We start from the raw sequence: 22,457 nt of genomic DNA on the forward strand, positions 1-22,457 counted from the left end.
CATAATAATTCTGTGATGGATGTTTTTTTTATTTTTATTTACTAGCACGTCATATGAGAACTTTCTTACAGCCCTCAGTCTCCCACCCTGTCTCTTTAGCACAACCTACACTGGCGTTCTGACTACTTAGTGACATCATCAGCATGCGCTGCGCACGTCATTGGCCATTATTCACTAACGCTACAAACGGGTGCTCTTTTTAGTGGCTTTTCAACATTTATTGACTATGTCATACCGAAACTACACATTCCCTGGGGGAAAAAAAAAAGTTTATTTATTGTTGTACACTACTTCAGCTGTTTAATCAGCATCTGCAGTTTGTTTTCTTACTCAGAGAGGAAGAAAGGCGGGAAAACGTCTTATGGTTCAAATGTTGAGCTTGTGATGTCTCACTTCCTTTAGCAGGGTGAGTGTGACATGAGCTACAGAAAGCAGCCACAAACTCACACAGAAATCTAAATCTGTAACTAAGGATAGAAAATGACTTGTAATAGAGTTGTTCACTGTTCATTATGGTAACTGAGAACACATGGTGGAGAAGCATATAGTGTGACATATAATAGTGAGCAAGTGATGCATGCTGGGAGCATGCATGATGCATGTAGTTGCGTTCAACAAATTGTTTATCTTCCTCTGTAATTACCTTGGACCTGTTTTTATGCATGCACTCTAGAAACCTTTAAATTAGTGAATACTTTTACTGACCAAGTAGCACACACAAATCCACATTGCAGTTAATCTCAAACATCTTTATTCATATATTTTATTTTTTCAATTATATATATATATATATATATATATATATATATATATATATATATATATATATATATATATATATATATATATATATATATTTTTAAATTTCCATATGTACAATTTGTTATTCCACTTTCTTTGAAGAAATAATGCAACCAGCTTCCATTACAAACAGTGTCTTATACTAAAGGGCCAGACAGGTACAGTTCAAAAGTGCTTCAAAAATTGGACAAATACTGAGATTCCTTCCTCACTGCACCTGGACCAAACGTGTCAGGCGACAAATGTTTTAAAACACAATACACATTTCAGGACCTCTCACTGCTTGACCAAAAAAACCTCGCCACAAACAGGAAATCCTTTTCTCCGTGTCAAAAGCCAGTCTTTCATTTCAAAGTATAACACAGCTCCATGTTTGCCAGAAGGCCTTTGGTGGTTATTTATATTTCATTCATATTTCATTCATTTTATCACTTTCAAATCTGTATTATAGCCATTCATTGTGATGAAGTCCAATGCCAGAACATTAATGTAGGAGTAGAAGATTCTATGCAAAGATGGTGTACACTACATCTCGTATTGGCACCTGTCCATTATTGTTTAAACAGCAAATCTCATTTTGGCATGTCTTTTACAGCTTAAACCACATATCTCATAATGGCACCTATTACTGTTCAAACTCAACAGCTTCAACAAGTGTCTGCGTGACCTTTTATTGCACACAAGGCAACTTCTGTATATTTATCAATCCATATGTAAAACTGTCTCAAGGAAGAAAACACCAAAACTGAATTTCAGCATCTTCTGGCAGAACCGAGCTGTGGTAATCCTTAGTTGACTCAAAAGGATGCATTCTGTAGACCAGACAGTGGGTAAGACTCGAATCATATGGCACGACTAACCATCTCTGGGAAATGGGGAGAGACACGAGAAGCACATCATCTAATCCAAATAAGACTGAATCCAGTCCAGCACAGGTTTGTTACTTCCAGTGAACAGTAATGACTACTTACTTTAAAAAGGAGTTTTTCTTGTCATCATGCCATCTGTAAGCGCCAAAGGCACATAACTGTCTGAGAGAACCCAGCAATGAGGTGTTCAACCGCTTGGTGAGTCACTGGAGACCATCTTGGCATCTCAAGCTCATTTGGTGGGTTTCACACCTACAGAATAGTCATTTGTCGTTTGTCAGAGTCTGGCACTGAGCTCCATGACCTGCCTCTGAGTGGTTACACTCAGCAGAGATGGATTGTTACATTAGCATAATGGCAGGAAACAAAGAAGTTTAAATCACACTAGGCTGCAGTAGTTCAGCCATTTCTCTGACTTCACACAATGAATGTACAGCATGTCGTAGACATTTGTGCTGCGATAGAAGTGTTGTGGATTTCTGGATTCTGTGCAGGGTGGGTGGATGACAGTGAGTGTCTAGTTGACTGTCAGTTTGTACATTCTTAGTGCTGTGATAGTGGACAGTGTTTAAGGGAGGAAAAGCAGCGAGACCAGGGAGAAGATGGGGTCTTGTGCTCTGAAAGTGTTAAAAGGCACTATCCTGTCACATAATATCAACAAAGAATTCACAAGGATTGCCCATAGCATGTTGAAAACTCTGGCGACTAGCGGTTAGCTCTGGAGGTATGTTCCCTAAGTCGCGCACAGGAGGCCCTCCAGGTGGACTGCTGCTGACCGGAGCCTTAGGGGTCACTCGGGTCAGGCAGTATGGTGGGGGCAGGCCTGGTGGACCGTAGGAGGAGGCGTGGCTTCTCTCACTGTGGGCACAGGACACATGAATGGGCTGGGCGAAGGGGGCGTGGCTATAGGCGAAAACAGTGTGGCTGTGCTGGGACAGGCCACGGCTCCTGTGAGACTGGGCGTGGCTTTGGATGGAGCAGGCCTGACTGACACAGGAACGGGTGTGGCTGCGATGACTCGGATGGCTCAGCGGACTGGGTGGTCTGGGAAGCCCCACCCATGTGCCCAGCTCCGACTCACTGCCCCCGCAGCACATAGGCTTGTGGTCCTTCTCGCGGTGGGAGGGCCTTGGTCCTTTCCCAGTACTGGGGTTGGAGCCACTACTTCTGCTGCCTGAAGAGAGATTTTTTAGAAGGTTAAGAAAGTGAACTAATCATTCCACAAGCCTGAGACACCAGCACACAAGTCTGGGCTCTTACCTAAATAATACCCATTTTAAGTTTAAAAAAAAGGTAATGAACTCTTAAACTGAAGGTCTACAAAGTATTCTGTTTGCTCCTTTTGTGATAACAGTTCTGGCCCAGGCTTTTAGACGCGCCAACACATAAGAGGGCCGGTGCCGTGTTTCTTTATGCCAGTTACCTGCCTACTAAAACTTCCTCTTTCGCAGCGACACAGACGATGACAGTGACCTTCGTCTGTTCCGCAGGCATGCAACGCCACGGGAGAACAGAGAGTGCACGGCACACCAGCGCAGACACCCAGAGGGCACAGAGAGGACACACGATCGGCGCCACCGATCAGGAGGGCAGCGCGGCCGTTCACGCGTGCGGCACGGCGACCGACCGAGGAATGGGTGGGCAGAGAAGGAGAGAGAGCAAGGTGGGGTTGGAGGCGGGATCAAGGGCAGGGTCTTAAGCTTACCAGATCCCCTAGTCCCAGGAGTGATCCTCCATCAGTCTACCATTGCCCAGCAGAAAGGAAAGGGAACAACAAGAGTTACCATATAGAGCCCTGCCAAACAGCCAGCCAGCAGGGCGAAAGCCGACTCCATATCCATAGCCATCACTCACCCTGTACATCCAAGGACAGAGCTCCTGCACTCCAGATTAGCAAACACTAACAGAGACACACACACATGCACGCACACACGCACACAAATGCAAACCAACATATAAATGTAGACGTCTTTTTTTTTCCCCGTCAGTGCTACGTGGTCACTATTTGTTCCAGAGGCAGTGGACAATCATCAACGTGATCATTAATGTCTCAACACCATCCTCAACCTCCATGCTCAGAAGTGGACGTTTACAAAGGCCGTGGATGTTTGGAAACTCCAAGTGGATATGCAGGATGAGCAGGTGTGCCTAAACAGGCCATACCACATGAGACATTTCCGAGTGAATACACGGAACTACCGATATGTGAGAAATTTCCGAGCAGATACAACTGCCAAGGCCCTGAAACTACTGCCTGGTGTCCACACTTTTCACTGGGATTTACCTTTACCTACTGCATTTATCCGCCACCAGTTTTCCCCATGTAAGCTACACCAAGAGGGTCACTTGGGCAGACAAATGTCATACACAATTAGGACAGATTACAAGTGCTTTGTTCTAATTTAGCAGTTATGTTGGGCTGCTCAGGTTACAAATATACTAGAAATCCAAGTGGGGCAAACGTCAAGTGACAAATTAGCAACTGAGGAAACTAAGAAAACTGCTGAAAGGCAAAGCTGCTTTAGGTTGCAGTGTTAACACGTCCTGCACAACAACAACACTACCTGGAAAATGTATATACTGCAACACAGACAGAATAATAATCCGGAGCTGCACTGGGCAGCACAAAAAAAAAAAAAAAAAAAAATAAATAAAAAAATCACTTCATTCTTAATCTGAAATGTATATTCCTGTCAGCAATACGAAAGTAAATGTAAAAAGAAAAGAACAATGGGAGGTGTGAAGAAGGGGATCCCCCTGTCCTCCTACAATCACACTACATTTGCGGTAAGAACTCTTGGGTCATGGCTTCCTTCCTTTCCTTTCCCTAACACACACACACACTCACACACACTCACACACACTCACACACACTCACACACACTCACACACACTCACACACACACACACGCACGCACGTGCACACACACACACACACACACACACACACGCACGTGCACAGGTACATGTTCTCACCTTCACTCTGCTGGCTGCCGGCGCTGCCACTGTGATGGAAGCTGTGGCAGGGGTCCGAGTAGCCCGGGGGGGAAGCAGGGGGCTGGGTTAGGTAGCCCGGGCAGGGGTACGGCCAGGGGCTGGTGCCTGGCAGCGGAAGAGGTGCCAGCGTGTCCGGCTCAGAGCCACCACCACTGGATCCCTCATTCAGGTTGAGTGAAGCCATGTCTGGGAATGAATGAATGAATGAACAGCACAATACTGTCTGAAACTATTTATATATATATATATATTAACAGGATCCTGGTCAATGTTTGGCTGCACATCTCTTCTAACTTAGTCATCAGCTTTTATTCAAATGCAACAGCTATTAAGAGGCAAAGAAATACTAGACGAAAGACGTACTTTGGCACAGGTCTCCAAAAGTGTAGTAGCACTGTTCAGAGAAGGTAATCTTATTGACGGTGTGTCTCAGGTAGCCATGCTTCAGCAAACTGCTGGCGTATTTTCTGGCGTCGCGCCGCTCCTTAAAGCCCTCCACACGTGAATACAGCCAGTCCACCACATCGGCACCTTTAGCACAAGAATACACCCTTTTTTTGGTCTAATCTCCAAGCAGTCAAATTGCTCCCTCTAGTGGCTCTACTGCAGAACTTGGTGGCTCTTGACCGACACCTATATAATTATTTTTGTTTCTCTCCACGTGTAGCCGCAGAACTCACCAATAACAGCATTTGCTATGGTGATCTTGAGCCACATCCTGTCCTGGATCTCCAGGCCAGAATCAGGCAGCTGCATCACCTTCACGATGGTGGCCATATCCGTCTTGCCCGCCGAGAGAGGCAACTCGTCAAACTCTGAGAAAACAAAAATCAGGTCCCTACAAAAATAAACAACTAAACAAATCTCAAGGTTGAAAGGTTGAAGTATGAACAGTTGTTAAAAGCCATCCACAAAGAAGGCACATTCCAGTACTCAGGGTAATCATTCCAGCTGTGGGTTTGTGGGTAATGGTTGGAGAGAGGATGAGCCTTTTTACGTACCGTAGTGTGGATACGTTCCGGTCACCGCTGTCGTGTGGGAGATCCAGGTGGCAGGATCAATGGGTCTCACAGGCTCTGCTGGGACAAGGCAAAAAAAAAAATGACACCCACTCCAGCAGGGTTTGCTACTTAAACGTCCTTATGAGAGCCGGACATTAAACAGTCAAAGTATAACATTATTAATACATTTTGCACCAAAATAGCCCCTTATGGGGAGAAGTGTGTGAAGGGATGTACCTCTGGGGATGGTAAAGTAACTGCGAGGAGATGGATCCCAGCACTTGGCCACCGTGAGGCTAATGGGCCTACAGAGGAGGCATTCAGCAACAGTCAGTGCTGTTACCGCAGTCTCACATTCAGTAACAGTCAGTGCTGTTACTGGAGAGTCAGGCATGCAGCAACAGTCAGTGCTGTTATCGGAGTCACACATTCAGCAACAGTCAGTGCTGTTACTGCAGTCTCACATTCAGCAACAGTCAGCGCTGTTACTGCAGTCTCACATTCAGTAACAGTCAGTGCTGTTACTGCAGTCTCACATTCAGTAACAGTCAGTGCTGTTACTGGAGTCTCACACATTCAGCAACAGTCAGTGCTGTTACCGGAGACTCTCACATTCAGCAACAGTCAGTGCTGTTACCGCAGTCTCACATTCAGTAACAGTCAGTGCTGTTACTGGAGTCTCACATTCAGTAACAGTTAGTGCTGTTACCGCAGTCTCACATTCAGTAACAGTCAGTGCTGTTACCGCAGTCTCACATTCAGCAACAGTCAGTGCTGTCACCAGAGAGTCAGGCATACAGTAACAGTCAGTGCCGTTACCGGAGTATGGCCAGAGCAGCTGTAGCTGTAGCATGTGTTATATCTCTGCTCACCCGGGTTTGGAAACGATCTCCCTCAAAATCCTCACGGCGTCATCATTGCTCATGTTCTCAAAATTCACATCATTCACCTGCAGAAGCAGCATTTGAGCGTCGGTATTACTACTGTAGCATTGTTTCAGTATGTGCAAAACTGCTTCAATACAATCTGCATGAATAATCCGCACTCTGCAGTTAGAATTCACGTAGTAGTGGTTACATTCTGAACTGGTATATCTTGCAATTATGTCCAAGTCACTTCTTGAAAAGAAACAGAAAACACCATACACCATACACACAGCTCAGATGTGATTCATAGTCACACTTCTCTTACGCAAGATGATTCGAGTGTGATAAATGTGAAACTACTAACTGACTGCTTACTGAGTCTAGTAAAAAGGAAAATTCTGAAATTATATGTAGTACTCCTCTGTTATCAACAGATCATACTGTAGCTCCTGTAATTGTAACAGCGCGTCTCCTGTACCTGTAACAGCGCGTCTCCTGTACCTGTAACAGCGCGTCTACTGTACCTGTAACAGCGAGTGTCCTGTACCTGTAACAGCGCGTCTACTGTACCTGTAACAGCGCGTCTCCTGTAGCTGTAACAGCGCGTCTACTGTACCTGTAACAGCGCGTCTACTGTACCTGTAACAGCGCGTCTACTGTACCTGTAACAGCGCGTCTGCTGTACCTGTAACAGCGAGTCTCCTGTAGCTGTAACAGCGCGTCTACTGTACCTGTAACAGCGAGTCTCCTGTAGCTGTAACAGCGCGTCTACTGTACCTGTAACAGCGCGTCTACTGTACCTGTAACAGCGCGTCTACTGTACCTGTAACAGCGAGTCTCCTGTAGCTGTAATAGCGCGTCTACTGTACCTGTAACAGCATGTCTCCAGGCTCAATTCGACCATCAGCTGCCACTGCACCACCTTTCATGATTGAGCCAATGTAGATGCCTCCATCACCCCGGTCATTGCTCTGCCCCACAATGCTGATGCCCAGGAAGTTGTACTTCTCTGTGAGAGAGAGGGACACAAAAAGGTAAACTCCACCCACCACGCCCAGTGCATGCTGGCAAACACTTTATCTGAGCCCTGTCTCAGGAGACGGGAGGTGGGACACAGGACGCTCACCCATGTTGAGCGTGACGGTGATGATGTTGAGGCTCATGGTGGAATCCGTTATGCTGCTGAAGGAGGACGACTGTCGGAAAAGTTCGGACAAACAAAACGTCCCTTTAACTCAAGACGCTCGCAATCGCACTCTGGCTTCTCCCCTGCTGCGTTAACGTTGAAACCCACCCGGTCTATTTTGACCACTTTGTGTCTCCGTCGCTGGCGTTTATGTCTCCGCATGAGCCGGGTGGACGAGCTCTGCTCCGTGGAGCTGCTGAGTCTGCAGGAGCAGGCAGGGGGATGCCAGATCAGGTGTGTCCACAAAAAGCTCCCTCTGGATGTCTATCATCCCAGCTCCTACTGGCTCTGCTTGCTTTATATTTAACACCTCTGATCATTTACAGTCAACACATTTTGACATGATGACATGATAACGGGTTGCACGTTTTGGTTGCTCTCATCAAAGCACAAGTTAAATTTAGTGATTAATTAATGATGCAAATAACGAATTGATGTGTCTGTTTATATGTATTTTCTCTTACATCATTATTTGTAGTTGTTTGTTCATTTTAATTATGCATGCAGAATGGTGTGTGGGGTTGTGAGCAGGGCCTAACCTGCTGCCATCCTCGTCCTCCTCACTGTCGATGAAGGAGCTGGAATCCAGCTCACTGCTCATAACCGAGGCACCGTCGTAGCCTATGGCCGAATCCCGATTAGACCACTCAGCCTTGGAGTGGCCGTTCACCCGTGGGACTGAGGTGCACACGCAGGGGAGACAACGCCCGTGAGCCAGGGTCACAAACACACAGACGCGCAACATTCTGCAAGTTGGAAACTACTACACACAGGGAATTCTACTTGTGCACAACGTAAATAAGGGAAAATAAGGGAAACAAAAATGTAAAGTGCTAGAAATGCCTAAGTACAGGCACACGATTAAGGACAGACATCTCTTAACGGGCCACACCCTTTACTAATCATCTCAAGCACACACTGTTTGCAAATACACATTGTACACAAAACATACACACTGTTTTAAGAAGACCTGGTTACGAAAATTATGGTACCAAGACAGGACACATTATGTGTCAGTGAGCTACATACGTCCATGATCTGCTGGCATATTTACAGAGGCACGATCGCGCTGTGACTCAGGGTAACACTGTACCCACAGAAAGGCTCATCTCAGGCAGACACTTCAATCGACTGGAACGCTCCAGTGCCGGGGTGTGGCTATAATTCCGATAACACATGCCAGCGCACGCCGGTGTTTTCTCTCACACACACCCACACACACGCAGAAAAGCGCGGCGGGTGCTCTACAGATCTGGGACCACAGCGTTATAGATCTAATCGCTTATGCACCGTTTAAGGGGGTCACACTCCACTGCTAATTTGCCAGCACAAAGAAACACAATACTCTGTGTGTGGGCCCGCACGGACGGTCCTGTCACCTACAAGGAGGGGTGAAAGGTTGAAGCCTGCAGACACGGCAGTGGTATGCAAGTTCTCAGGATAAAAGAGGAGACACCGGTTCTGCTAACGGCTCGGCTAAACGGAGCTTCTGGGAAGTTCGATCGCTCTCCCTGGTTTTACTCTTCCCCAACCTCCACCCTTAACCCTTCACAGATCAGCTCCACTTCTCATCTGTGATGGAGGTGCTGAGGAAAAGCAGACGTAATCGGACCCGTTACAGCCCAGCGCAAGGGCCGGGAAACGGCTACTGGGAACCGATCCCATCTGGCTTCGATATGGCTCTCTCCTCAAAAATGAGCCCGCCAAGCCTGTTTGAGGTGAGGTACAAAATTACAGTCGTGTTTTCAAGCATAATCAGCATTAGGCTGGACACAGAGCAAACTGGTAACATGCTCAGACCTGACGCTTTGTTAATTAACTTTAATTTGACCTTAATTCACCTTTTGCTTCACAATACAGATACTGCAAAAATGCAGCAATACATAGATGAACTCTAATAACATATCACATATTTCATTGTGCTGTGGAAATCCTGGCATCTTTGAACATAAAATGCCTAGTTGAGTTTAATTCATTTACGGAAAGGTAATTTTAGGCTAACCAAGTTGTTCTAATATCTTAGACATGAAATAAACCTTAAAGCCATCAGATACACATTACAACAAATGGTACAAATGGAAAATGTTTAAAATAAGTGACTGTTCAGATGAACTGCCATAGTTTCATTGCCATAGACTAAGATTCAGAGAACAGTGTTCCCGTGAACTAGACATCTGAACTAAGAGCAGGTGTGTCTCTATTAGACATCTGAACTAAGAGCACTAATTGGAATTAGTGTTTTTTTTAACGTTACAACTTTTGAAAACCACAGCATAAATAAAACTCATTTATTCACATGTAGCGTTATAACTCTGGTCAGTTAGCCCATAGCTTTAGTTGTGTTATGAATGAGATTTGACTTTAAATAACTGTTTTTGACAAGGTTGGCAACGTTAACATCTTGCATATCATTAAGGTTTTAGCTCCACAGCTGCAGCGTCGACGCTGCACTACGCGCCTCTAATGTGCAAAGATAACGTAACCCTCTCCTGCATGACTTCTAGCTCTGAACATTCAGTGAAACATGCTCGCACTGCACATGCAGAAGCAGGACAAAAGAGCGCTCAGGAGGACGTGTGCATCCGCAACAGAGGTTATCATTTCCATTCGTGACGCGTTCGATTGAGACGTTAAAATGTCACATAAAATTACTTTTTAGAGCTATGGTTAAGTGCTTCACTACAACTCGAGAAATTAATGCCTTTTTACAGTTTTCTCCTATATCTCATCTATACGGTTATAACATCACTACTTCCACAGTTCAGGAGAAGTTAAATTCTTAATAAATGACCTCTGTGTCAAAATGATTAGAACAGCCTCCAATTGGAAGTCCACTGTGAGAAAGAAAACTTGCAATAAACATTTATAATCAAAATGAGAACACTGGCATCACTTAATTTCTGTAACAGTCCCTCTTTGTAATGTTTAGGTGACAAAATTAGGTCTGGACAACAGCATTAGATTTTAATTTGACCAGAAATGTTTCAATCTAAAACATCAAGCTCAAATTTTCCAACAATTATCATTTCAAGCCTTGACAATAAAACATTGTCTTCTGCCAGTCACTTTGGAAACCAAGTCCTGATGGTTTAGTGAGGTTCCCGGCTGAGTGCCTGAGGCATGGAAACAGATCCACTCACCCTGCCACTGGCCCTGGGCCTCACACCTGTCTGGTAACAACACCAGCACTAACCAGCCCTGCATCAATCATCTTCACTCATCACACACCACACATATGCGTGCACATACACACTGAGCACAGCTCAGAATGCACAGGGTTTTTTTCACCCTAAGCACATGATCACAGACAGCAGATCATGTTCTATGGATTCTCCACCTTCCCCTTATTGTCATGTTTCAAGTTATTTTACCCTGGAAAATGCCCCTTTTACTTGGTATAAACAAAAAGGTGCTAGCATGGAACAGATGAACAACACTTTTTCCAAAAATAAATAAATAAATAGAAGAGGTAGCCACTAATAGAAAAGCAGAAGTGCATCACCATGACTATTTCTTTAAAGAGTCAGAATGCACAGGGACCTGGCAGGACACATATCTCATGCAGGCCACAACCATATGCATTGGGGAACATGCATAATGCACACAGATACACATGAACTCCTAGACAGCTGGCTCTTCACTGCCTATACACAGCATGCGGTTAAAATCTTCAGCGTGAGACCTGCTTGGCTTTCTCTACATCAAAGAAACAGGCATGACTAAATACGGACTAAGATCTCAGGTGGTTACACCAAGTCCCAGATCCACATGCAAAATTCAGAACACACAACTTCTGTAAATGATTTATACCGATTTCCTCCAATAAATGCAATCATATTTAAAAGCTCAATGGGGAATGCTCATGATTACTCAGATATCCATATTTTCTTTTATTTTTGGCAGTCGCACGCACGCGTGCACACACGCTGCCTCTACCAATCTCCCCTGCCTGAAACATTATCTGCCAGTGCTAACAAAGCTCCTCTAATAAGCCCCATTAATGAACCTCCCGCTAATGAGGCTCCCATAGCAGGAGGAACAGAGGAAGTGAAATGGTTGCAGGGTATTACAGCGTACGCAGACGGAATAAGCAGGTCACAAAAGTTCCTTAACGAATGAAACTGCACACTGATCTCGGACTGGAAGGGAGTTCAGATATTCAAAGCAGCTGCTGGCTCCACTAAGAAAAAAGAAAAGCTTGTCTAGTTTGTAGGCCTCTGAGACATAGCTGGGAATTCGGCCTTTTCCTGAATGGTTTTGCTATAAAAACAATCATGCCTGAAATCCTTTGACATGAGGAGAGTCAGGATATTCTTTAGTGGTGAGTGAATGCTTCTCTCGCTGGTGAGGAATACAGTTTCAAGCCTCTCTGTGACTTTTTTTTAGAAACTGACCTCAGCATGTGTACAGTCACACCAACATTCCCCAAATTACTGGACAGAAAACAAATATGAATCTCCAGGAAATCAACCACTGAATCGGCCTGATCAGAACAGCAGCACAGCCTGTTCTGATCCTCTTGCTGACGAATGCTACAGTGTCTTGATTACACACTGCCGGACAGATCCAAAAGCAGAATGGACAGTTTCAGATGCTAAACCCAGTTAGGAAACAGAAGAAAGGAATGGCTAGCAAATTGAATCCCATTTCTGACTCCCATTAGCTTTGTTTCCTGTTGATCCTGAATCTGGCTCAGTTATTGTCCATTTCAAAACATGGCTGCCCACGGCTGTCCTCCCCTCATACGTGTTATGTACAGAGCTGTAGTGGACGATATGTGCCATGTGGTATACTGTGCGTGGATGGACTGAGAGGATGGACTCACACTTGCTGTCCTGTGTCCTGTGTGCCCGTTCCCTCTCTCTGCATTGGCTCAGGAGAGACTCACTTCCTGTCTCTGTATCCAGTCCATCCCGGCTGCTCACTGCATTGGCACTAAAAAATGAATCACACACACACACACACACACACAGTTTCATTAAAAACCACATCACAGCCACCTCCACTGGGTTTTGCCACAGTACTCCTTTAACACAGCCCAATAAACCATAAGAAAGCTCAGGGATCTCGTTCAACTTTCTGCAGCTCACAGTCTCTTCACAAGGATCAGGCCACCTGTGCGATAGAAACCTGTGGCTCTGTGGTCGTGGGGAGACTGAGGAGAATGGGACCAGGGCTCTGCCTCAGGCCCTGTAGCACTGCAGCTGTGTGAGCGTGAGTGTGTGTGTGTGTGTGCGTTTGAGAAAGAGAAAGAAAAAGAGAGAGACAGAGAATGTGCAGTGGGACTGGTTATTCTATCAGAGTGTGAGGAATGTTTTTGCTCAGGGCTAGACAGAAACACGAGGCTGGTGAGAACTCCTGAGTGTCTCTACAAACTCACACAAGAACTGTTACAAATTGCAATAAAGTTCCAGAAACTGCAGAAAATCAGTGTGTCTCTTTGACATAACTGAATCTTAATTTGTTCTTATGGTTCTATTAGCATTTATTAATGGTTTACGTATCACCGAGTAAAACAAATGAAAGAGAAGAACAATGAAAATGAAGGTTTCTGTCCCTGAAATCATTCTGAATCCACACATAGCTAATTAGCTACCCTCACCAGAGAGGATGTGCGAATGTCTCCCTCTAGTGGATGGAAGCTGTCATTTCACAAGCCTCTTAACAGGCTATGGCTGCAATGTTCTTTCAAACATTCTGACAATAACCATGTAAACAGCACAACATTCAACAAGTACTAGCTACAGCAGAAAAAATTATCTATATAAACTATACAAAATACACACATTTAGTTACTAATCCATTAATATTCAATACATTATGTTATATTCGTATTATACGGAGTTAAACCTGTTTACACAACTAGTCTTTGGTCTGCAATACAGACAAATATACATTTTTTAACTGATTTTTAAATGAGCAGAAGGAGAAACACAGGGGCTTCCATACATTAGCCGGCCGCATAATCCTGCCTGCTTTAGGGCTTGCTGTTCATATGGAGGACACACGGCATCCCTGCCATTGTGCTCCATGAAGGCAGGGAGCAGCAGGCGTGCAGGTAGGGGGTCCGGGCAGCTCCATCCCGGGGCAGATTAGAGCAGCTGCAGCGCCCTGCCAAGCCCTCGGGTGATAGAGATGGGTGCTTTTAATGTCTGCTAATCCGGCTTATCTGCTGAAGGACGGCCGAATGCCCATTCTCCTCGTCCCGGCAAATTTATTCGTCAGCGCCGATGAATAACGCTCCCCACAAAGAGAGAGGGCCAGAGATAGCATTTGGTTATTTACTGATGCTTACAGTGGGGCTTTTGTGATGGAAATTAAGGGAGATTTTCTGTGGGAGAGACACACAACTGGGAATCCACGGAATTAATCTCCAGGAAAAATTGGCTTGTTGAAGCGATGGCGAGAGAAATGGGACATGGGAAAAATGAGATCGCCCCCACCCCCACCCCGGCCTTTACAGACCACTAGGTGGCAGTAAAAACCGCAGACAACTGCTCAAGGCAGATAAAAGTTAAAGATCTCAGCAGCCCACAGAGGGCAAAGAAGAGCCGTAATGTTCAGCTCAGAATGAAGAGACAGACTGCGTGCACTTGGCAGTGTGCACAATGCCTTCAGCATCTTTCGAAATTCACTTCAGACTTTTTCAAATATAAAGAGAATGCTTAATGAATGTGTTTGGTGAGAAACTCAAGGTTTATGCAGAAACAAACAAGCTTCTGGCTTGTATTAATTAATTGGTTTTATCTAACACATCTGTTTCCTTCTTCGCAACTAGTAGAGTATGAAAACTTTCCCTGCCTAAGCACAATAGGATACTTTCGCAGCCTCTACAAAGTCTCAAGGCGTGCATGTTACAAGCTGTTCACCTCTGTCATGGACAGTTACATAGATGAGTGGACTGGCGTGTCACAGTTTGGGCATGTGGGCAGATAAGCAAATGTTGAATGCTGGCAGACACACACATACACACACCAAGTGCAGTTTGAGTGGCAGCAGCATGCTGTGTGTTGGTGAAGCCCCAGAGATGAGAGCAGCATTTGGGCTGTGGTTAAGGCATATGACTTCTGGATAGGGGCTAACCAGACCTGGCCTCCAGCTGGACAGCAGACATCATCTCCTGCAGTACTGCAGTTCAGAGAAAACAGAGCTACTCTGCCTGTCTCACCACGCTTATCTGTGTGTGTGTGTCCCTGCCTGCTGCACTTTTTTACAAAGACACAGCCTTGGTCTTGGTATGAGGTCATGATTACGACTTATTACCCTGACGAAAAAATGTGAATCAGTATTCCTTTGAAATTTCCAAGCTGCTCTTTACCACTAAAACTAACTGGAGTGGCTCTATCACAGCTAGAAAACATTGCTTTGGTTCTCAACATTTTTCATCTCGAAAGCCTAATACCAGTGTGGATTATATATCTTGGTCCCGAGGGCCATGATCTGAGTCTTGAGGGATACGGTTTTAGAGTTCTAGTAAGAATTCATCTGCTGGTATGTTTACGGCGTAATCACACCACAAAAGACAGCGGGTTATTGCTATGAAGTGATACGCCGCGGTTGAATCCCATGTAATACGTATGCTCCAAGTAGCCGTGTTGATGGAGAATACTCACTGAAAGGAGGGGGGTCTGGAGTCTCCGATACCTCCGGTTCGCTCTAGCGGTGGGGGCAGCTCAGGGTTGCTCTCTGTGCAGTGAGATCCGCTGTCTGAGTGTGTGCTTTCAGTCAGCACTAACTACAGCCAAACACACACACACACACACACACACACACACACACACACACACACACACAAAGACAAAGACCTCAGGAAGAGTCTCTCCACAGTGCATGTGCACTAACTCGTGGCTATGCATAAATAAGTGCTGCAGGAAGAGTAGCTAGAACAGGGTGTGTTTAGTTAGCTGGGAGAGAGTGCACAGCATATGCGCTTATGCACAATGGCCTACACACACAGGCACTGTTAAGTGCCTTCATGAGCCCAATAATGACGAGCAAGACTGTTACACAGCCGGGCCTGGCTAAGGCCACCGAACGTGACCAGAGCCGATGGAAAAGAAAAAAAAAAAAAAAAAAGAAGACCAATAGCAATATTCTGCAGCTCTGTCTTTAACATTCTGTTATTTAACATCTCATTGGCCAACAGCTCCTCTGTAATCTGATCCTTCGCTCGCCCTTGAACTGAGTTGTGAAATGTTTGTAGGTTTTGCGAGTGCTTTCAGGCACTGCAGCCAGTGCTCGCGCGTCATTCTGGTTAGTGGCAGCGAGGCAGAATGTCACGCAAGCTGCCGCGTCCCTGCACGCACCTACTGCCATGAAAATCTGTTACCCGTGTGCACGTATATATGACTGCACATGAGAGTTGGCCTGGGGTTGCGGATAGAGGTTAACACTGTAACTTTATGCCACGCTGCATGGAACATCACGCATTTGTCATGGGGTGGGGGCAAGATAGCACCCGTCTCACTTACCCAGGAGACCACTCTGCCGTTGAAGCAGGGCAGCCTGGCGTTGTCATCGGAGATCTCCTCTTTGACAACCCTGCACGGAGGACGCAGACAGCACACTTAGGAACCCTGTCTGAGCCTTGCACCCTGCAGCCTGAGCTCCACGGTGCATCTATTTGCAAAAACTGAGTCATATTGGAAGTGTGTCACACTCGAACAGTGGAATTTTCCACTCAGCTCGCAACCGCTAGCGGTCCACAATGAGAACGCTGAATGTCCCTGCTGACCAAAGCCATTGGAAACTCCTCCAACTTAGACTGGCTTCTTTTGGACCGAACGCACATTTCAGTTGGCCTCGTGAAAGCGCAGCTGTCAGAGGTCACACCTTCTGCGATGCAGTAAAGAGGAGACAGTGCTTGCGTCTCTTTCAGTGTTTATGAGAGAGTGGACGTGCATATGCAAGAAGTGTGTGTTGTTTTTTTGTTTTGTGTGTGTGCGTGCGCGTGCATGTGCTAGAGAGAAAAAGAGGTGCAGTGGGGGTGTCAGTGCACAGGAGGGGTTATTAATAGAGTGATCTAGCATGTTAGCTTGGGGCCGCCAGTGTTTCTCCCAGGCTGTAAATTCCCCACAGAAATACCACACAGTTACCCTTTAACCCTCTAAGACACGGTTCAGCAGTCACACACCTGCTAGCCTCCAATCACACCGTGCAACTCAATACACATGTACGCACACGTTAAAAAAAAACACCTTTTTTTTGCTTAGAAAATAAACAAACGCACGCAGCGCTCAACGAGCACTCGGCAAGAAGGCTCCCTGTAACACATTTGTGTAGGGTGTCATGCCTTGAGAAATCTCTTCACCTTCCTCATATTACAGCTCTCTCCTCTGAGCTCCTCCAGAACGTCTACGATCACATGACAATGGTGGACACGCTACTGGGAAATGGAAGGCCAGGGGCTAGTACATGACGGTGGCACTTACGTTAAGAGGCTACTTTTTTTTTTTTTTTTTTTTTTTTAAAGCACGTGCCTGTGGCTTACTCCAGAGCTCCAAGCTGTGCAGAGGAAGCTGGGCTGGAACTCCTGTCAAGGGTAGGAAGTGCTTGTGTCCTCCCAGGAGATCTCCGGAATATACGTACACTTGCGGGGAAGTTCGTGACAGTGACCTTAAGGAAGTGTGGTCTGTGCAAATATGCACAGGAGGACAGGAGGGGAACCGCCTCTGGATACAAGCAGGGCACACATCAGAAGTTTAAAAAAGGAATCTGGTTTAAAAAAAGAGGCCTTATTGAAATATAAAACAAAAAAATGTATGCTACTTTCAAGGCCAGTATGATAATTATTCAGCAATAATAAATATCCAATGGCTAGCACTGCAATGAGGTTTAAATGTGTGAAATAACTAAAAAAACACAAGGAAAATGTATATTTTACCCTGTGACACTGACCTCGGTTGCAGCCCATAGGGTGTGTGTGTACACCATAGGGTGTGTGTGTACACCATAGGGTGTGTGTGTACACCATAGGGTGTGTGGGGCGTTCCTGGTAGTCAATGACAAGACTGCCATGTTGATGCTGATGTGCTGAACTACTGCAGGGATTTCCTGTGATACAGAACCCTCCAGCCATGAGCCCCAACTAAACCAGATGCTGCCTAGCCAATGCAGGAGCCTTCTACCACTGACAACAAGTCCATCTGGAGGGAGCCGTACCAGTCTAGCTGGAGGGACCGGTACCGGTCTAGCTGGAGGGACCGGTACCAGTCTAGCTGGAGGGACCGGTACCAGTCTAGCTGGAGGAAGCCGTACCAGTCTAGCTGGAGGGACCAGTACCAGTCTAGATGGAGGGAGCCGCACCAGTGTAGCTGGAGGGACTAGTACCAGTCTAGCTGGAGGAAGCCGTACCAGTCTAGCTGGAGGGAGCCGTACCAGTCTAGCTGGAGGGCGCCGTACCAGTGTAGCTGGAGGGACCAGTACCATTGTAGCTGGAGGGAGCCGAACCAGTGTAGCTAGAGGGACCAGTATCAGTGTAGCCGAAGGGAGCCGCACCAGTGTAGCTGGAGGGACCAGTAACAGTCTAGCTGGAGGGAGTCTTGGCTAAACGATGTCTCTGGAGAGCGGTTCTCTGGCTCTTTTGGGCTACAAGGTGCTGCAAACCAGGTTTACATCTCATCACCAATTTCATTGCACCCATTCCATCTCGCTCCATCTTACTCACTCCATCTCACTCACTCCATCTGGTTTACTCCAGCTCACTCCCTCCATCTCACTCTCTCCATCTTATTTACTCCAACTCACTCGCTCCATCTCACTTTCTCCATGTACTGTGCAATTGTACTTAATAGCATCTTTGGGTTCTTGAAAAGTGCAACATAAATTCAATTTTATTATTATTATTATTATTATTATTATTATTATCTTTGAGCTGTCAGGCCATAAGCAGGATCTGTACTGGCCAAAGGCCCCCAACAGCTCCCCACTCAAACCCGATAGGCTAAGAGGGACTTTAATTGTTATACAGTGAAATATGGTGGCTTAAAAACACAAACCTCTGTCATCACTAATTTACTAATCAAAATATAAAGTGTTCTTGGAGTTTCCCTTTAGCAGCCAATCAGCCAAAGGTGAAGCTTAATTCTAAGCTTTATTTATACTTCAAACTATCAAACATTATTTAGAACACCAGACTCAACAAGGCACAATTAAACACACACACACACACACACACAGTCTGGGTACCCTACACTGCTCTTTCTCTTCCCAGCTCCAGGTTTAGCAAGGGTTCAACAAATTTCAGTGAAACATAAAAGTCAGGATCTTTTCTAGCACTGAAACGATGAGTGTAATAATTTATTAAGAAAGTAAGAACGTTCTGGTCTGGTAAAAGAGTGGATTCAAATAGAACACAAATGCACAGACAGAGCAGGTGAATTCTGTAAGTGATGGTGGAGTACACTGTGAGGGACCTACCCAGCATGCACGATATCAAACGAATATAACCAACTCTGAAAGGTACAGGGAACTGCAACAGGGCTTTTAAGCATCCAACAGGATGTGATTTAAACTCCCATAAAGTACCAGGTATTAATGTGCTGTCACACACTGCTACTCAGTATATTACACTGTTAGGAATTATGTAATGACATTTTAAACGTGATGACGTTAAGTGTCATCTCTGTGTATTTATTTATGCTGTATACTACTAAAACGTTACCTGACAATAACAGTAACATGGCCACCATCTGTGACCTGTTAATCAAATGCATTTCAGTTTAAATAATTTATCTGTCCTGCTCTAGGCTTTCTTTACCCATGCCCATCCAAATTGGAAACTCTTTAGCAAACAGCAAATCCACAAACGCCCAGCCGAAACTGGTCTTTGAAGGACAAGCACAGTGTTTGTTTATGCCCCCCTGTGCAGACAAATCCAAGGGCAGTAAACCCAAGTGCTGAGAGTGTGCCGGTGCCCACATCACGCGGGGCTGTGGGCGTGCGTCAGGCACATGTGTGTCATGCCTCCGAGGTTTAAAATTGTCTGATGATGAAAGTCTACGATCGCAGATGCACACAGACAACTGCAACGCATAGAATTTGGAATAAAGGGGTTTTCAAACTCCAACTGGGCCTGATATTTAAACATATTCGCTGCTACATAAACACAGACATCTCCATTACTGTCACTAGTAGACACGACCCACTGGCTTTCGTGCATGCAGCTCCCCTATTCACGCCTCCTTCTCGCCCTAGAAAAAAACAAACCACAGCTCTGCCTTCATAAAGAGAAAATAAAACAAAACCTGGTACATGTCAGCTATCATAGAGTAATCTTTGAAATAATTTGCTTTGCAGATTTATATGTTTCAGGGAACTGATAAAATATGAATGAATTTGCTGCATTTGCAGTTAATTACATTTTTTCTTGGGGAAATATTGCATTTGATCTGAAAATCTGCGTCGGAGGAAACAGCCAGTTTGTGCTAATGTTGAGTGCATAAACACACAATTTCTCTCATACAGTTAAGAGTCCCATGCAATTTAGGAGCAATTCAATAAGGTCTCAATCTTGGATGATCAAAAAGAGGTTATATTCGCTAACTAACAACCTTTGAACACATACACTTAATTCTGAGGAGGCCTGCCCAGAACAGACTACACATGTCAAATAGCCTTTATAGCTATTCTGTAACCTAAAGCTATAAATACTTTTCCCCATAACCCACAGGTTGAAATGAAAAGCACTGATTTGAAAGAGACACTCATGTTTAATAGTTTTATGTTTAATAGAAGCTCCCAATAAATGTAGACACTTCCCCATTCTCTTAACTAGGCAGACTTTCAGTTAATGTGTCTTTTAGCCAACACAGAACTATCATTCTGAAAAACACCACACTCTCATACCACATATTCAACATTTATGGCTAATGTTGAATTTATGGGAGTTTTCATGTCAAATCCAACTTTGATATTAATGGCCTGTATCCACTACCTATCACACCTGGTAAAGATGGCTCAACATACTGATCAGGACACTGAACTAATCATTTGGTAAACATAACATGAACAGCCACCTTCGCATGGCAGTATAATTTCAGCTCTGAAATATAAGGCAGCCAACAAATGGAGGTGATATTATATCCTGTAGTATAATTTATAACAAAGGTCAATAACAATCAATTTATGCCCTGCTAAACTGGGTTAGTTATAAGGTCTCTCGAACATAACCCGAGGTTAAACAAACTAAAGTTACTGAAAACTTTAGAAAGTCTGAAAGTAGCCCTTGTGGACTCTGTCGGGAACATGCATAACCTCCAGACTGGCGCGAGACGGGGAGGTGACTCGTCCGTGCAAGCGCAGCGGAATGCGCACGCGAACGGGCACGAGAGGCTGCAAAGCAGGTGTCGGCGACTGCAGACGCTTCGCAAGCAAACCGGCACGACACTGAAGGGCATAAAGAGTGAACGCCAGCGTGCAGACTGGACGCGATACGAGCTCAGCGTGCAGAGCTACCGTACGAGCCGACAGATGCCCCACACTCACCCAAAATCCTGATCCATAGACTTGAAGAAGAATTTGTAGCTACTGACGGGACGATTGCTGAGCACATTTTTGAAATCCGCCAACGTGACTTTCTCGGGAGAAACCGTCAGTTTCACTAAATAAGGTGTCTCCTCCTCATCGATGTGATAGATTATTTTTGTCTCCGCCATGAGTGCATGGGTGAGACAATCATTGACAGACAAGGAGCAAAGGGTTGTAGCTGCGAAACGCAAAAAGATAAATATATATGTAAACCCCAACTAATAAAACAACACCATGCTATGCGGTGGCACTGCTAACGGACGGTTTCACGTAGGAAAACAAACGACCTCGCCTTTGCCAGCATGTCTAGCTCCAGACATAGTCGAGCCGTGCGCGTCTGTTGCGGCGTCGGTGTGTCTCTCGGTGCGGTGGAACAGGAAGGGACGGATCACATCCCAGCGAGACCGAGCCTGGGAGCGCTCCTGTCAGCATCTCTGAAGGGCTGTGCTGCCCTCTAGCGGTGGAATAACGCAACGGAATACCCTGGCTAATTACGCCCTGGGAGTGCCGTCAAGCTTTTGGGAACAAGACCGGGAAAGCATTCGTAGCAAAGTAGTGTTTTGGATAAAACTACTGGATATATTTTTAGATCAAATTTAAGAGCAGCTTCACCCTGCCAGTAAATAACGAGTTATAATTAGCCAGTGATTAAATGAAAATTTATAATCTATTGCACTTTTATTCATCTGCCAAATTAGATCTTAATTGGAATTTTACTGCATGAATTGTTCAGTGGGCTAAATTCTTTCATAGTTTATTCTTGTTCTTTCATTGTTAGAGACAAAAATGTTAAGGCGGTATTTGGCACAAGATCAAATGTTAGGACAAATCTAAAGAATTTTTGTAATCATTTGTAATCTTTTTTGTAACTGTTTACAAGACATCGCTAATGTTTACAGTGGCATCTTAGGAAGAATACAAAATAATGAAGAAACAATTAGTTGTATCAGTGTTTACATATATACCAATTGTGTAATAAAAAAATGTCTGAATGATTTAATCAAAATAAGTAATATGACGAATGCCTAGACACAGCTTTATTGTCACCCCAATTCTTTCTCTTAAAATTATAGAACATAATAGAAGCTCCTACACATGCAAGTTTACTGTAATTGTAGTAAATATGCACCTTCCTTTTGCATGCATATACATAAAAATATGTATATAATCTAATAACCGTCTTGTGTGCGCTTGGCTGTGGTTGATGGGC

The 22,457-nt window shown here is 45.0% G+C and overlaps 1 protein-coding gene across 2 annotated transcripts; it reads right to left on the reverse strand.

Annotated features, from left to right (window-relative positions):
- Nucleotides 1–1,246: 1,246 nt before the first annotated feature.
- On the reverse strand, nucleotides 1,247–21,634 carry dvl1a (dishevelled segment polarity protein 1a). 2 transcript variants are annotated; one of them, XM_035522480.2, is made up of 16 exons: nucleotides 21,535–21,634; nucleotides 21,206–21,425; nucleotides 16,192–16,261; nucleotides 15,334–15,455; nucleotides 12,546–12,655; nucleotides 8,260–8,398; nucleotides 7,829–7,922; nucleotides 7,661–7,730; nucleotides 7,404–7,543; nucleotides 6,541–6,617; nucleotides 5,906–5,973; nucleotides 5,669–5,746; nucleotides 5,348–5,482; nucleotides 5,031–5,198; nucleotides 4,647–4,853; nucleotides 1,247–2,844 (listed from the first exon to the last, which is right to left on the reverse strand). In XM_035522480.2, the coding sequence occupies exons 2-16, from the start codon at nucleotides 21,373–21,375 to the stop codon at nucleotides 2,315–2,317; spliced, it is 2,178 nt and encodes a 725-aa protein (XP_035378373.1). In that variant the 5' UTR covers nucleotides 21,376–21,425; nucleotides 21,535–21,634; the 3' UTR covers nucleotides 1,247–2,314. The 2 variants fall into 2 exon arrangements, with proteins under 2 accessions (XP_035378373.1, XP_035378374.1); XM_035522481.2 differs by having other exon boundaries at nucleotides 5,669–5,743; nucleotides 21,206–21,634.
- Between the last annotated feature and the right edge of the window lie 823 nt (nucleotides 21,635–22,457).

The sequence above is a fragment of the Electrophorus electricus genome, chromosome 24 (assembly GCF_041902795.1).
Source record: "Electrophorus electricus isolate QZ-2024a chromosome 24, ASM4190279v1, whole genome shotgun sequence".
NCBI classification, from domain to species: domain Eukaryota; kingdom Metazoa; phylum Chordata; class Actinopteri; order Gymnotiformes; family Gymnotidae; genus Electrophorus; species Electrophorus electricus.

Excerpts from the sequence above, each read along its gene's own strand:
- dvl1a (XM_035522480.2), bottom strand. The coding sequence starts at position 21,375 with ATGGCGGAGACAAAAATAATCTATCACATCGATGAGGAGGAGACACCT. Across the intron at positions 7,731-7,828 it reads AAGTGGTCAAAATAGACCGG|TCGTCCTCCTTCAGCAGCAT; the intron begins GTGGGTTTCAAC and ends CTTTTCCGACAG. Across the intron at positions 6,618-7,403 it reads CTGGAGACATGCTGTTACAG|GTGAATGATGTGAATTTTGA; the intron begins GTACAGTAGACG and ends CTGCTTCTGCAG.